The sequence below is a fragment of the Delphinus delphis genome, chromosome 18 (genome assembly GCF_949987515.2).
Source record: "Delphinus delphis chromosome 18, mDelDel1.2, whole genome shotgun sequence".
Lineage (NCBI taxonomy): Eukaryota > Metazoa > Chordata > Mammalia > Artiodactyla > Delphinidae > Delphinus > Delphinus delphis.
The window spans coordinates 47,353,076-47,369,556 of record NC_082700.1 but is presented as its reverse complement, the minus strand read 5'-3'; the positions used below and the strand labels follow the sequence as shown (position 1 = coordinate 47,369,556).

Sequence of the window (16,481 nt, the reverse complement as noted above, 5' to 3'; positions counted from 1 at the left end):
TTGTTTTGATCATTTATTTGAAATGGACCTTCTCTCCACATTACAGATTTCTATATTAGAGCCCCTCGTTGGGTGACATGGGCTGGCTGGTGTAGGTATGCTGATTCTTAGGACGCTCGGTCATATATGTGTGTGTAAATTATATGTGTCTGTACATATATGTGTGAGTGTTCTCAGACTCAGATTTAAATGTACTCATTCCTAGTACATCCCCTTTCCCTGAAATGTCTTTTCTTCCTCACTTTTCACGACTCAGCTTTGTTTCACCTTGCTGTGGGTTCCCTCAACTTCCTGCTGTACTTTATTCTTTTCACCAGACCTCATATGATGTTATTAGTTCTTCAACTTGATATAAGTTAGAGAATATGGACTTTAATTACAGTTACTTTCATTTTAAAGTGTGGGTATTAATTCAGGGTCATTAGAATAGCTACGCCTTGTACATGCATTTATTAGCTAATATATATAATAACACCTAGTTCATGTGAAACGTATGGTAAACATTCAATAGATGGTATCTATTACTGTTATAATTATTTTACATATTTGTCTCACCTTTGTTGTCTATGAGCTTCTTTAAATTAGGCATTGTGGCATATAATTTGTAATGCTCTCAATTTCTGGCATATGGGTGATTCACAGATGAATTAATAACAGAATATATGTACCATGTAGTAAATGTCAGTGGGCCTTCATCAATAAACTGCTTGGATTGTACTTGAGTTGAGGTCCAGTTTCAGTATTTTTCAGTTTTTCAAGCGGTCTTTTTGATCCTTCTGAACAAGAATCAACATAATATATCATTTGTCATTCTCAGCAAAATAGTTATTTTGATATTTTGGTATTAATTAATTATGAGAGAAGCATAGGGTTATGTAATACATTTGACAGTCTACTAATTTGCTCATCGTTGAGAAATACTTATTGATTATGTACTTGCCGTGACAGCCAGCTATCTCTTATGGATCAGATTATGAACTACGTGGGGCAATGATTATGATGTCTGAATATGCACACTGGATTAATGAGTTCAGCTGGTCAAAACTATCGTTCAGTAAGGCAAGATTTTCGTTAAAAATATCAAATAAACCCTCTTGTTTCTGTATCATTATGTCAAAATGTCACTGAAACAAATCTACTTACTTCATTGATCCATCTTCAAATTATATCTTAAAATCTGCCTGTGTTAAAACTTCTTTGCGCCCAGTTACGTGAAGAGATTGAACATAAAAGTATCCTTAAAATACCTCAGGTCTGATGTTTTCTAATTCTTGTTAAATATTTCGAGATTGCAAATTTCATTTAAATGTCAACTGTAATTGTGTGCCGTTTGTTTTTCTACTCAGGTTTTACAGTTTGATGGAATGTTTTCCCCACGATTTAATAAATACTTGTTTTATTTCACGTGAATTAATTCAAAACTGGATAAGAGCAACATATTTTAATCAACTATTGTTGTGATGGACTAGAAAATAAATTTACTCTGTACGCAAACAGTTTACTCTGCCTTTGAGTGGGATTTATCTTGCTTAGCATTGGCAAGCTAAACATAGAAAGCAATAATTAATAGGAAAACCAAATATGTATACTGAATGAGGCACTTATTTATTTATATTTTAAATAAATTTATTTATTTATTTTTGGCTGCATTGGGTCTTTGTTGCTGCACGTGGGCTTTCTATAGTTGCGGTGAGTGGGGGCTGCTCTGTCTTGCGGTGTGCGGGCTTCTCATTGCGGTGGCTTCTCGTTGCGGAGCATGGGCTCTAAGTTCGCGGGCTTCAGTAGTTGTGGCTTGTGGGCTCAGTAGTTGTGGCTCGCAGGCTCTAGAGCACAGGCTCGGTAGTTGTGGTGCAGGGGCTTAGTTGCTCCGCGGCATGTGCGATTTTCCCGGACCAGGGCTCGAACCCATGTCCCCTGCATTGGCGGGCGGGTTCTCAACCACTGCGCCACCAGGGAAGCCCGAGGCATTTATTTTTCCTAACTATGTCATAGCTCTTTAGTGTATAAAATTTTAATTACCCAGTAATATATACACCCAGTTATGTCCAGATAACACCCATTGAAGTAAAGTAGTGAAGAAGTTCTTAGACTGTGTGAATTATGCATTTATAAGTGGTACCAAATGTGTGTTTACCATGATTTTATTTTCATTTGTTTTCAAAACTTGAAGTTTGCTTTTCTATATATAAATCACACAACCACATTATATTTAACACAACCACATGATATTTATAGAAAGTGCTGGGAAGTGAACTGGAGATTAATAAGTAGCTGGGTACCCTGTGACTCCTTTTCTCCTACCAGCCTCTTAAAAACCCCAAAGATTTTTAACATCTTTGGCATGATGGTTTAAGACATCCTGACAGAGAGGGTTGGGGAAGGATGTTAGGGTCCCCCACGTGGCGGTGCAGACTAGTGTGTGGCCAAGTTACTTTTGGCAGAACGTAGTGTTACATGCGGTAGCTTTCCATGCAAGTACAAATTGCACATGCTCATATTTGTGTTGCAATCTAAATCACATAAATTAGACATACGAAGACAAGATTTAATCATCTTGTCAGTCCTTTGCAATACAAATCAGATTTTTGACTACGCAGTCCCAGTAAAATGGCAATTACACTGGAAGACGAGCATAGCATACATTACTTTTCAAACCATTATATTGAGCACAATATGTGTAAAAGAAAGGCTTAATTCATTTGCTATGGTTGCTTTCTTTTAAGGGTTTATTTGTTCTCCGTCTGCGCAGAATGATGGGGTGTAACGGAAGCCGCAAACAGATTGAGAGAGTAATTTCCACGTCAGTGTGCTTTGGCTCCGCCTCCTCCCTCAGAAAATGGGCTGTTTATTCAGAGAACTCTGTTCTTTTTTTTTTTTTGCGATATGCGGGCCTCTCACTGTTGTGGCCTCTCCCGTTGCGGAGCACGGGCTCCGGACGAGCAGGCTCAGCGGCCATGGCTCACGGGCCCAGCCGCTCCGCGGCATGTGGAATCTTCCCGGACCGGGGCACGAACCCGTGTCCCCTGCATCGGCAGGCGGACTCTCAACCACTGCGCCACCAGGAAAGCCCGAGAACTCTGTTCTTAAATGATTGTGCAAAGCATACATTACTCCACATGGGACCTTAGTTCTTAAAGTTTGCTCTTTCTGTGTCGTCTGTTTTTCTTAATAGTGAAGAATTCCTGGGTGGAAACATAATTTCAGAGAAACGTAGAGCTGGAAATAGGGAAGAACCGTTTTGTAAATGGAGAATTTTCAAATGATTTGTATGTAACTAACAGAATTCCAAGGGGATTATTATGGGATATGGGTTATTAATGACCTTGAATTCCCTTTCTCCTATTTCTGTTAGCTGTTACATCATTGAACTCTCTTAATGGGTGCATTATAGACACTGTACTGTGACACCCTAGAGTGGAGATCCTGTCGTCTTTGTATTCCCAGGATCTTCCTGTAAGAGACACACTCTCATGGTTGAAGGTGGTATTGAGGAAGTGGAACTTGGGCCAGAGTAGGTCATTGCTAGTTCCTAGTTCTCAGGAAAGTTTAAGTGGAAATAAGAGATTGGACACTTGATGATAAATGTAGCGAGTAGGGGCGGGACTGACATTTGCTGAGTAACTAGTATGTGCCAGGTAGTGTGGTAGCTACATTGTCTACATTCTCCTTTTCAGTGCAGCCCACAAGGTTTTATGTTACCAGTTTAATAAATTCAGGAAAGGGAGTACATAAGGTGAAGCAACCTGCCTCAAGTTATATGACCCCAGATGTTAAAGCTGGTGTTCATTCTGTCTGGCGTTCATGCCTGGATCTTTTTCGTGACCATCAGTACCACCTTTCTAATGGGAGTGGAACATACCATTCATTCATGTGAGGTCCCAATTCTGGGCATAAAACCGTCCTTGGCGTTTCCATATCATCATTTGGATTGCCTGATGAGTAAAGGAGGGGGTGGAACTTGGTGCCTGGGTTTTTGTCTCAAGGAAGGGAGGTAATGCTACAAAGTAGGTGTGTAATTATAAACTATGTCCAGGAAATAATCTACATTGAGGCTTTTTGTGCTTCTCTTTTTGCATTCATCAGATCTTTGCTATGATGTTCTTGTATTAATAAATTTAATACAAATTGGGTTCCTTTTTATCAGGATATGCTTTCTCTATGGATTCTGCCTACCCTAGTTGAAGTGATCTCTATTAAAAGTGTGAAAATTCCGAAGTGGGATACAAAGAAAAATTATCACTCTTTAATCTTTATTCACGAGTCGTGAAAATTATATGTATTTCATATGTAGATGTTATTTAGATTATAGAGCCACATCTACTCAAAATGGAAAATAAAGAGCTATCCTTTTCTATTTATTGTGAGAGGCATATCTAAAATCACATATTCATACAGATGTAATTTCCTGACTACCTGTGGCCTATATTTAAAAATACCTGAACATTAGTTTGCTTCTCTACAGAGAATGATGTGTGTGCCATGGAAATCCGTGTGTCTTTTCTCAGCAGTAAGATGTCTCATGCTGTACAGGTTCAGAAGAGATACTGTAGGTGTCACCTGTCACCTAGCAACAAGCTTACTGCTTTGTGTCTTTAGTGTCTCTTTTCATTTTAAGTCAAAATAGTTATGAAAATGTAGCGCTTAGATTTGCATTTATCTCCTGAAATATTTAGATTAACCTTCAAACATTTTCAGTTCCCAAGATAACTCACCACGACAGATGAAACAGAGATAACTTTCAATAAAAAAAGGCAACTTATATATCAGAAACCTTGGTACAGAGTAAGGCCAACATGGATCCTGTTATATAATATCTCAGACTGAAATGCACAGGCCTGCCAGTGAGTTCCTTAATCAGCTTTAAAAGTTGTGGTAACTGAATTGAATAGGTATATTACACGTTTATTACTTGGCTTTTTTTTTTTTTAAATCAGCACTTGAAAACACAAGATCACAACTAATGAAGTAGTGATTTGTAAAGTTGAATCCAGAAGACGGAATTCCAAATGGGATTGCCATACCGGCATCAGGATTCAATTATTTGAAACAGAGCAAACTAAATTACCTGTGGGCAGAGTGGTATACCCTGACTAGTCAGGTGTCTGTAAACACTTTTAAAATGTGTTTCTGTGTCTCTGCTTAAAGATACATAAAGGGATTATCAGAGGAACCAGCAACAAGTGTACTTATGGGTCCTGAAGTATTTTGAATGTGTTAAACACTAGCCTTTAAAGATTGAGAACATAATAGATCATTTAAGATGTGATGAAGAGCCTGTTACTAGAGGGTAATGTAATGCCTGTACTCCGAGGTAGTTATTCTGAAGTAACTCCCTATTCATTAAGGAGGATAGCATCCACTTTCATTCTGGCCAAGGTCATTTCTGTTATCCAGGATACTCTCTTTGAATTCTTATGGAAGCTGGCTGACCAACTGGAAATTTTAGGGAAGAAAACAAGAGTTAGAAAGTGAAGAATTTGGACATTCTCTATTGCTTATAGCTACTGAAGAGAGAAACAGGTGTAAGTAGAATTTCTCCAGACTATCCGCTAAAAGAAAAACCAGTATTTACCAGTGGTTCCAGGCAGCAATATTTTTGTTTAAAAGTAAATGTAAAATTCTTTCTAAAATACAATACTTTATGCCTTTTGTTATTTCTCATGTTTTTCATATTGGAATAAGTGACTACTAACTAACCCTTTGCTTTTCTTCACCTGACAATTGAGAATCATTTTTGGAGCCAGGAAAGTGAGGACCAAAACACGTGTGATGAGTTTTTTGATGAGGACAGTGCCCTTTAGAACTTCGGTACTTAGGGAGGATTTACTGGATAATTTCACAAACCTATTTGGCAGAGTTAAATAATCTTTTAATTAGGAAATTGATGATATAATAACTTATTGGAAATGTGCCAATTTCCTGTTTTATATCGTGGTTTGGTTTTGATGGGAATTTGGGGAACAACCCAAAGGTCCCTTAGCATGCATAAAATTGGAGCTTCATCTATTCTATCTTGTGGTCTTAATTTGGGGCAATTCTGTTGTTTTCCTGTTTAATATCTGTCCACTGATTAAAGAGTGATAATTCTTACATGTGCTTACGTATATGTTAGTGCAGATTGTTGTATAGACATTACTTCAGTTAGGGTATATCGGGTAGGTAAAACAGGTATTATCCTTGCTTCTGTGGAGACGGAAGTTGGGCCTCAGAGAGGTTGATTGAGGTTTTTAAGGTCACAGAGCCAGTAGATGACAGAGGTGAAACTAGGGATAGGTCTTCTCAATCCTAAACTGTGTCTTCGTTTTCTGTGGGGTGGGTGCTACAGAGCAAAAGATGACCTTGAGTGCTTTGAACAGCTTCAACTGAATGGAAAACAGAAGTTAGCATTGTACCAAGCTGTCCCCAGGTTTAAAACATACTGAGGTGTACATTTAAATTATAGGTAGTTACAGAGATATATACAAAGAGCCGTCCACTAACATTTGGGACTAACTCAGGGGTTTTAAAAGGACCCCACCATTATCTGACTCGTTGCATAGGAAATTAACCTCTGATCGTCACTGTCAAATGGATCTTTTTTTTTTTTTTTGTCAAATGGATCTTAAAATGCTCATGTGCTCAACTCACAGAACTACTTTCAGAACAAATACTATCATTAGGATACTTGGTAAATCTCCAAATGCTGTAAAAATGTGTGATGTTGTGTTATGTATAATTCACAAAATTTAATGTTTATTGTGGTCTGTAGCTTAATTGCATCAAAAAAATACAAATTATATAATTAAGGCCCTAGTTACTTGGTTAAGAAATATCCACACAATTGATATAAAGGGGAGTTTATTTTTCTTTTGTTTTTATCATTAGCTTCTCTTATTCATTTGACAAACCTTTATTTTATCTCCTAAAGTTTGCTGGGCAATGGGCTGTGTATTGGACAATAGATGGTAATAGAACTAGGTTAGCAGGTACAGCTTCTTCTGGTGGGAATATAAATTGGTGTAGTCTGTATAAAAAGCGATTTGGGTAATATATTTTGAAAGAGTGAAAAAAGTTCATATTGTTATGATCCAGTAATTATACTTATATAACTATATTCTAAGGCAATTAAGGTAACTAAATGTGCAGACAGGGCAGCTAAGTACAGTGGTGTAGGATGTGGATGCTTGGCTGAGGGGTGAGTCGTGGAAATCTACACTAGGCTTCCCTGGCCAGGCCCCACCTCCTGATTAGAGTCTGTCTGTGTCTTCCCAGAGAGGGCATCCTTTCTAGTTGTCCAAAGGCATCCTCCAGGCTAGCAGAGGTCCTTGTGTCCAAGATTTACGTAGAAGGATGTGTGTTATCAGTAATAGTAAAAAATAATAAACTAGTAGACAAAAATGAGGGAGTAAATAATACTGTATCCCTACAATGGAGTATTATGAATTTAGGGAGAAGCATTAATAAGTTGAGTGTCATGTAAAAATTCTCATGGTTTATTAAAGTGTGAAAAAAAATTATAGAACCAGAATGTAAGATTGAAACCAGTTTTGAAGTACCTGGTACATTCTGCTGAGAAGTGGGAACTGATGGATTGAGATATATTTTGAAGAATAGAAAGGACAAGACGTATTTTGATAAGAACATGGTGTTTTAGATGACTTTTTAGTTCTTTCAAGGGGTACCCTATTATGGTTTCATAATGTAAAATAGAAGAATTATCCTCTGAATTTCAAGAGAATATTTCACCACTGTCATATTAAAATATTGTATTTATGTTCCATTGCTTCTTAGTGGCATTTCTAGTAGTGGTGAAAGCTGTACTATATTTTAGGGGATGTGTTTTGAGTCATAAGAGACATATCTATATCAATATAGACATAGAGGGAGAGATGGAGGGAGGGAGGGAGGGAGAGTCATTGACTGACTGATCAATTGATGGGGTTAAAGCTGGAATAAAATGAAAGACCACTTCATCTTACAGGCCAAGCCCATGGAACATGTACATTCTGGTACATTTCATTTAAGGCTTTATGAGTGAGTGAACTGTTTTTTCTGTTCAAATGTATGGAAACACACACAAAGGAGACCTGGCTGGATACTGCCTGTGTAGACATTGGCACAGAATGGGTGCTGCTAAGGACTCCAAGGCGTGTCCCCTCTTGAGTGCAATTCCAAATGAAAAAAAAAAGTCAACTGTGCCTAATAAGCTGGCTTAACTGAATGCCAAAGAAAATTTGCCTCATGAAATGGAAATTCTGAAGCAAGTTACATAATACTGAGAGAGAATAAATAGGAGGACTTTTAAGATCTATCCAAATGGGGCAAATGGTGTATTGTAATCAGAACTCTCCAATACAGCAATATTTAATTCTATTTGGTGAGATCCAAATGGTGTTGGGGATTTGGAAGCTTTCAGAAATCACATAAATATTTACTCGGTATTTGTTTAATTTTTGAGTGACATATCTTAGATCAGTTTTTAAAAAGTTCCTTGGGTATTGGATAACATGGAGCCACCCAAAAGTATTCATGTTAGTCGTTCTGCACATTTGTATCAGCTATAAAGAGGGAGAACAGCATTCCTTTAACAATCTCTTAGTTGCTAAGAATAATAGAGCCAACTGCTCCAGCCGGAACATTTGTGACTTCTCTTTCTTACATTAAATTTACTTCTAAAGCAGTTTCTGCCATTTTCTCCCCAGCCTTCTCTCCCTGTTGCATGCCTTTCTTTTTCTCCCCTCCTTCCCTTATCTGTATACAGATTTTCATATCTTGTGCCCAGGATCTGTCATAGCGTCATAGCTGGAGTTTCTGCCTCTGTTTCTTCATTTCTCCATTTTGCCCTTTACATGGCTGCTAAAGAGGAAGCAAAACCCAAAACTGTTCATCAGCGATTACTTTTATTGTGTCACTCCACTAATCAAGAGCTTCAAAAATTGCAGAATTAAGGTTTTCTTTTTCTCTCCTCCAGTGGAAGAATGTTACCAACATGTGGAACTTTTTTCTCATTTTTTAAAATTGAAGTATAGTTGATGTACGATATTATATAAGTTACAGGTGTAGGATATAGTGATTCACAATTTTTAAAGGTTACAATCCATTTATAGTTATAACATATTGGCTATTTTCCCTGCGTTCTACAACATATCCTTGTAGCTTATTGTATACATAATAGTTTGTACCTCTTACTCCCCTACTCCTACGTTGCCTCTCCCTACTTCCCTCTCCCCACTGTTAACCACTAGTTTGTTCTCTTTATCTGTGAGTCAGCTTCTTTTTTGTTATCTTCACTAGGTTGTTGTATTATTTAGATTCCACATGTAAGTGATATCATACAGTCTTTCTCTGTCTGATTTATTTCACTTAGCATAATAGCCTCCAAGTCCATCCATGTTGTTACAAATGAAAAAATTCCATTCTTTATGGCTGAGTAGTATTCCATTGTGTATGTATAGCACATCTTCTTTATCCATTCATCTGTTGTTGGACACTTAGGTTGCTTCCATATCTTAGCAATTGTAAATAATACTGCTATGAACATTGGGGTTAGCGTATCTTTTTGAATTAGTGTTTTTCTTTTTTTTTCAGATATATATCCAGGAGTGGAATTACTGGGTCATATGGTAGTTCTATTTTTAGTTCTTTGGGGAACCTCCATGCTGTTTTCTGCAGTGGCTGCACCAATTTACATTCCCACCAACAGTGTATGAGGGTTCCCTTTTCTCCACATCCTTGCCAACATTTGTTATTTGTGTTCTTTTTGGTGTTAGTCATTCTGACAGATGTGAGGTGATATTTCATTGTGGTTTTGATTTGCATTTCCCTGGTGATTAGCGACGTTGAGCATCTTTTCATGTGCCTGTTGGCCATCTGCATGTCCTCTTAGGAAAAATGTCTATTCAGATCTTCTGCCCATTTTTTAATTGGGTTATTTTTTGATGTTGAGTTGTATGAGCTGTTTATATATTTTGGATATTAACCCCTTATTGGTTCTAATTATTTGGTTTTTTTGTGTGTGCTTTTCTTGCAGGATCAATGTGACTCTGGAAACAAATGGATGAATGAATATCCATATGAAGAGGAAAACAATAAAGGTTGGTTAGTCAAACTGTATAATTGCAGTGGCAGTCCTATTTTGAACATTAATTTTGGGCAGTTATTCTCATTAGAGCACTTCTTTGTCTGACTGTGAGACAGAGGTCAATGGTTAGAGACATTCATCTATCTATAAAGTGTAATTTTTTTTTTTTTTTTTTTTTGCGGTACGCGGGCCTCTCACTGCCGTGGCCTCTCCCGCTGCGGAGCGCAGGCTCCGGACGCGCAGGCTCAGCGGCCATGACTCACGGGCCCAGCCGCTACACGGCATGTGGGATCTTCCCAGACCGGGGCACGAACCCGTGTCCCCTGCATCGGCAGGCGGACTCTCAACCACTGCACCACCAGGGAAGCCCTAATTTTTGTTTTTAAACCCTTAAATATATTAAAAAAATTATAAAGAGGCAGCCCTTCTTTGTGCAAGTCTAGCTGTTGTCAGTTTCGGGAACTGAAGCTGGTTTAAGAATCAACTTTCAGATGATAATTAAAAAATGGAAAAACACTTGATACAACTGATCACTGGGACAAAAAAAAAAAAAAAGCCAGATTTTGTTTAATATATATCAATTCCTACCAGAAGCCGAAGCCTAATCCTAGTGCTCTATGGCATATGATTGCTGTCAATGCTGTCCTCTTTGCAGCTGCAGTCTGGCTTTCATCAAGGGCATGGGATGATTATGAAAGGCTTTTAACTTTGTTTTTTCACAGACAAATACTGGTGTAAATTAGAGGGTAAAAAAATCCTGGGAATTTCAACAGTAATCAAGTGCTGGCTATCACTTTGTAGTATTTATTTGCACTTTTTGTGTACTTCATACTGGTCATAATATAAACATCATAAATTAATACTAAGAAAATGACAATATGTTAAACCATTTCTATTTCATAAAGTCTAGTACAGAGGCATGTGCCTCATAACTCTTTATATAGCTGCACAACACATACAGTTTCATATTTTCCTTCCCCCATTTCTCCTGCTACCTTCAAACAAATGTACATCATGTCTTTTTCTGCCAGCCCACCTTCACAGATACTTACAAATGATTTTCCAGATTATATCTTTCACTTGAAATTGCCTTCTTCCAATTCAGCATCCGTTCATGATAAAAAGTCTTAACAAGTTAGGCCCAGAAGGAACATATCTCAACATAATAAAGGCCATATGTGACAAGCCCACAGCTAATATACTCAGTGGTGGAAGTACAAAAGCTTTTCCTCTAAGATCGAGAAAAAGACAAGAGTGTCCGCTCTCACCACTTCTATTCAACATAATACTGGAAGTCCTAGCTAGAGCAATCATGTAAGAAAAAGAAAAAAGTTATCAGAATTGCAAAGGAAGATGTAAAATTGTCTTTATTTGCAGATGGCATGATTTTATATATAGAAAATTTTAAAGACTCAACCAAAAAAACTGATAGATATGATTAATGAATTCAGTAAAGTTGCAAGATACAAAATCAACATAACAAAAATCATTAGCATTTCTATACGCTAACAGCAAAGTTTCTGAAAAAGGAATAAATTGATTCAATTTACAATAGCATCAAACACAGTAAGGTACTTAGGAATAAATTTAAGGAGATGAAAAAGAATACATTTTAGGAGATCTCTATGCTGAAAACTACAGGACATTGATGAAAGAAATTGAAGAAAACACAAATAAATGGAGAGGTACCTCATGTTCATGGATTGGAAGAATTAATATTGTTAAAATGTTAATATGACTGAAAGCCATCTATAGAGTCAGTGCAATCCATATCAAGATTCCAATTATGTATTTTACAGAAGTAGGAAAAAACATTTCTAAAATTTATGTGGAACCACAAACAACCTTGAATAGCCAAAGAAATCCTGAGAAACAAAAAATGGGAGATGTCACATCACGCTTTCTGATTTCAAGCTGTACTATAAAGTTATAGTCATCAAAACAGTATGGTACTGGTAGGAAAAAAACCAACAAATAGACCAATGGAACAGAATCGAGAGCCCAGAAATAAACCCAAACATATATGGTCAACTAATATTTGACAAGGGAGCCAAGAATACTCAATGGAGAAAAGGCAGTCTCTTCAATAAATCGTACCGGGATAATTGGATATACATGTATGAAAGAATGAAATTGGACCCATATCCTACACCACTTACAAAACTTAAGTCAACATAGATTAAAGACTTAAATGTAGGACCTGATACCATGAAACTACTACAAGAAAGTACAGAAACAAAGCTTCTTGACATAGGTCTTGGTAATGATGTTTTGGATATGACACCTAAAGTACAAGCAACAAAATAAAAAATAAACAAGTGGGACTACATCAAGCTAAAAAGTTTCTTCACAGCAAAGGAAACCATCAACAAAATGAAAAGACAACCTACAGAATGGGAAAAAAATATTTGCAAACTGTGTATCTGATAAGGGGTTAATATCCCCGAATAGAGGGTGCTCATACTACTCAATAGCAAAACCCCCCAAATAACTGAATAAAATAATGGTCCTAAGTCTGAATAGACATTTCTCCAAAGAAGATATCTGAAAGGCCAGGAACATAAAAAGATGCTCAATATCACTAGTCATCAGAGAAATGACATATCACCTCACACTTGTTAGAGTGGCCACAATTAAAAAGATAAGAGATAATGCTGACATGGATGTAGAGAAAAGGGAATCCTTGTGCACTGGTTGGTGGGATTGTAAATTGGTGCAGCCACTATGGAAAACATTATGGAAGGTCCTCAAAAAATTACAAACAGAACTACCATATGATCCAGCAGTTCCACTTCTGGGAGTATATCCAAAGGTAATGAAAACACTAACTTGAAGAGATACCTGTACTCCCATGATCACTGCAGCATTATTTATAGTAGCCAAGACATGGAAACAACCTGTCAACAGATGAAAAGATAAATAAGATGTGGTATATATACACAGTGGGGTATTATTCAGTCATAAAAAATGAGGAACTCGTACCATTTGTGACAATGTGGATGGACCTTGAAGGCATTATACTAAGTGAAATAAAGACAAAGGCAAATACTGTATGATTTTACATGTATGTGGCATCTTAAAAAAAAAAAAAAAGCCTTCCTTTTTTCCTTGCTAAAATTTCTCCTTTGTTGTATTTGTTTCTGGAAAGTTTTTAGCCCTCTAGAGGGAGTTTTGATTCAGAGATGATATAAGGTAGATTTCTGGGTAATGTTCTTTTTTATGATCTCAGTATTACCTATATGGGTACACTTACTTTGTGAGAATTAATTGTACTGTGTACTTATTTGTATATGGATTAGTGGTGTGCTAGTAAACTGGCTCTAGGGCATGGGGTGGGGAGGCCTGATCTGTAATATTTGTCAATTCCCATGGTGTAAATATTCCCACTACGGCTGGTTTCAATGGTTTAACAAAGAGCTTGCAAGATTCCTTAAAATTTAACAATTGGCTCTCATGAGCTGGAGATGAGCTAGCTCCAGCAAACCATTGATAATTTCATGTATAATGTAACGTTAAACAATTTTCTATACTCCTTAAGACAAATAGGGCAAATGTAGTAAATTCAAATTTTCCTGACTCATCGCTGCGTAAACATGGAAACCTTCACTCATTATCATGCAGAAAGTACTTATCCCTTTTCTTATGTATGATGTTGATCTTATATTTATGTTTTCATTTGTAATTAAATTTTTATGTTTGAATGGATCAGTGTCAGCTTTGTAAGTTTATACATTTTGACAGTGTCATTGCTCTGTAACTAATTTTATGACAACTGAAGATTATCGCAAAGAGAATCTTTGTGTTAATACTTACCCTGAGGGTAGACTGAAAATATTATCTTGATTAAGTATAATATATTATGTGTGATTCATTCTAAATGATCGTGCCTCATAGCTCATAATTCATGAGTTCAGAAGTCTTTATAGAGGAAGGAGCAGTGAGTATTTCACTTAATGTGTTTGTCCCAATGAATTATGTTTTTCTTCTTGCTGTTCCTTATATTTCTCAATCTGTGTTTTCAGTTATAGATGCCTTAGAACAAAGAGTACATTGATGCTTGTTTTTAAACCTGCTTGAATCAGGTGTTGTTAGTTTTAGTAAGGTCTGATTCAGAGAGAAAATTGCAGTTTGGAAATTTATCTCTTCTATATTTCATGTATATTCCCAAGGTCAGTTTTAAGATGACGTTTTTAAAATGTCAGCAGTGGATGCAACATTGCCACTGTCTACATAATTGAAAAGGGATTTGAATATGGCTCTTAAAACTATTTTGTACATTTCCAGTTTGCCAGCGGTGATAAAATCTTGCCAAGAGCCACAGAATATCATGCTATGCCTTCCTGCTTATGCTCTAATATTTAAACAGCCTAAATAGCATTTGTAAAATTTATTTTGTGGCCATATCAATAGTCTTATTTTCAGGTGCTGTCTTCATCTCCTCTTTCAACCAGTCAATCAATCAGTTAATCAATAATATATAAATATATTTATATCAAAATATGTGTGTGTGTATATATTCACATTAAGTTCTTTACTCAGTTTTTAAGTTCTTTCTTTTACTCCATTTCATTGCACTTGAATTTGTCGCTTTACCATTTGCCATTAGATAACATTAAATAAATTCTAAAAAGATTCCAGTTATCCGTTATTTTCTATTCACATATATCGGCATAAAACCTTGTCTATGTGCTCTTTAACATATTTTAGCAGTTGCTCTCATTGTGAATGTTTGTGGACCTGACTCCACAAACCTGGCTTTGCTCCATTGTTTTCCATCCATTTCAGTATGTTTCCCAAGTGCTCTCAACAGCTGGTTTAGAGCAGGTGTCCAAAACATATGCATGCATATACATTAGTCCAGCTTATCAGAGTTCATGTTCAAACTTTTGCTCTGTGACTACTTCTGATGAACAGCTGCTTAAACCATTCAGCGTTAACAGTGGGTAAGTTTTCCTTTTTTGGATTTGGAAAGCAAGAGGATGATAGCAGGACTTTCTGGGAAAGCTTTAATTCCCTACGGAAAAAGAGTTTGCTTCATAGCGATGGGCATATATAGGGTGGTTACTTTAAATTTCTTTTCCATGAAGTTTCAAGGCTCTTTCTTCACTCAAGGTAGAAAGACTGTAATAGCAACAATCCAGCCTTTCTTCCATTTTGAGCTAAGTAGGCATAGTTGTTGAGAAAGCCCCAGTTGATGTAAGTGAAATATATTGTCAGCGCTAGGCCACTGTACATTTATGTAGAGTAGCTGCCTGGGCAGTAAACATGGAATCACAAAAAGTCAAGTCTTTGCTCTGCAATTCTCTGCCTGTATGACCTTGGACCAGTGACTTCTTGCTGAATTTTAATTTTCTCAAGTGCCAAGTGGAACTAATAACACCTGTCCTACCTATTTCAAGAGTTGTTATGGGGTGAAAGAAAATATGACATATTTATGAAAGTAATTCAGAGCTGTAGAGTTCTAAAAGTGTGGGTCGTGCTTGCTACTATTATTTATACAGCATAAGACAGAGATTCATGACTTTGTTGTATGACGTCACATCACAAAGTCAAGTATCTTCAGAATTGGAAGTGCCCACAAAGGTCATTGACTCTAATCTGTGCTTGGTACATGGCTGTCTTTCCATAAGAGTTGGTTGGTTACTTCAGCGCTATATCTTGAGTACTGCTTGGAATTTCCTACTGCATGTGGCAGTTCATCCTGTTTCCAGGCATATCTAGTTATATTAAAAGTTATTCCTTTTATTGAGCCTAATCAGTAGATGTGATAATGATCCAAACTAGTAGGTGTAGAGCATATTTATTAAAATATAGTCCTGCGTGAGGTCATTCTTCGGTGAAGTCCCGTCACCCTTGGGTGTCTGATTTCTTAGACCTGGGATACGAGAACAAAATGATATACAGGGATTTGAGAAAGATTATGCAGTTATTGAAGTAGAATAATGGCTTTATTCTTTGAAAAGATGATGTATTGCTCATTTTAAAACATTAAAGCATGCAAAGTCCCATCACCTCCCTGTCTCACACCTATTAGTATTTGGTGACCATTATTTGCAGCCTCTCTGTGTACGTATATACAAGTAAAGAGAGATGGTTTTACAAAAATAGGATCATATTTGTACTTTGTATTTCTAATATAGAGTTATTTTTGTTTGCTTCTGATGTAATGGAAGAAATAGAAGCTGAGTTTAAACCAAAGGAATTTATTGTTTTCAAGTTAACGTCCTTTCACCAAAGTGATGCTATCATTTGAGAGTTAAGAGAAAAAGAAAATAAAAAGCTTTGAGTTCTGATAATTCTGTGGTTTTTTTTAATGACTGAATTTAACTTCAAACAACATCTTTTGACTTGTTGCTATGAAAGATGGGTAAATTAATGACATTTCTAACTCTTTTCCCTCTTCTTGTTTTACTATCTTCTT

General features: G+C 36.7%; 1 protein-coding gene across 2 annotated transcripts in view; it reads left to right on the top strand.

Moving 5' to 3' along the window:
- KLF12 (KLF transcription factor 12) overlaps nt 1-16,481 on the top strand; it is a 449,177-nt gene that overhangs the window by 133,591 nt on the left and 299,105 nt on the right. For both annotated transcript variants that reach the window (XM_059995628.1, XM_059995629.1), the window contains exon 2: nt 10,010-10,073. In XM_059995628.1, the coding sequence (XP_059851611.1) occupies nt 10,041-10,073 (33 nt within the window). In that variant the 5' untranslated portion in view covers nt 10,010-10,040. The remainder of the gene's footprint in view (nt 1-10,009; nt 10,074-16,481) is intronic.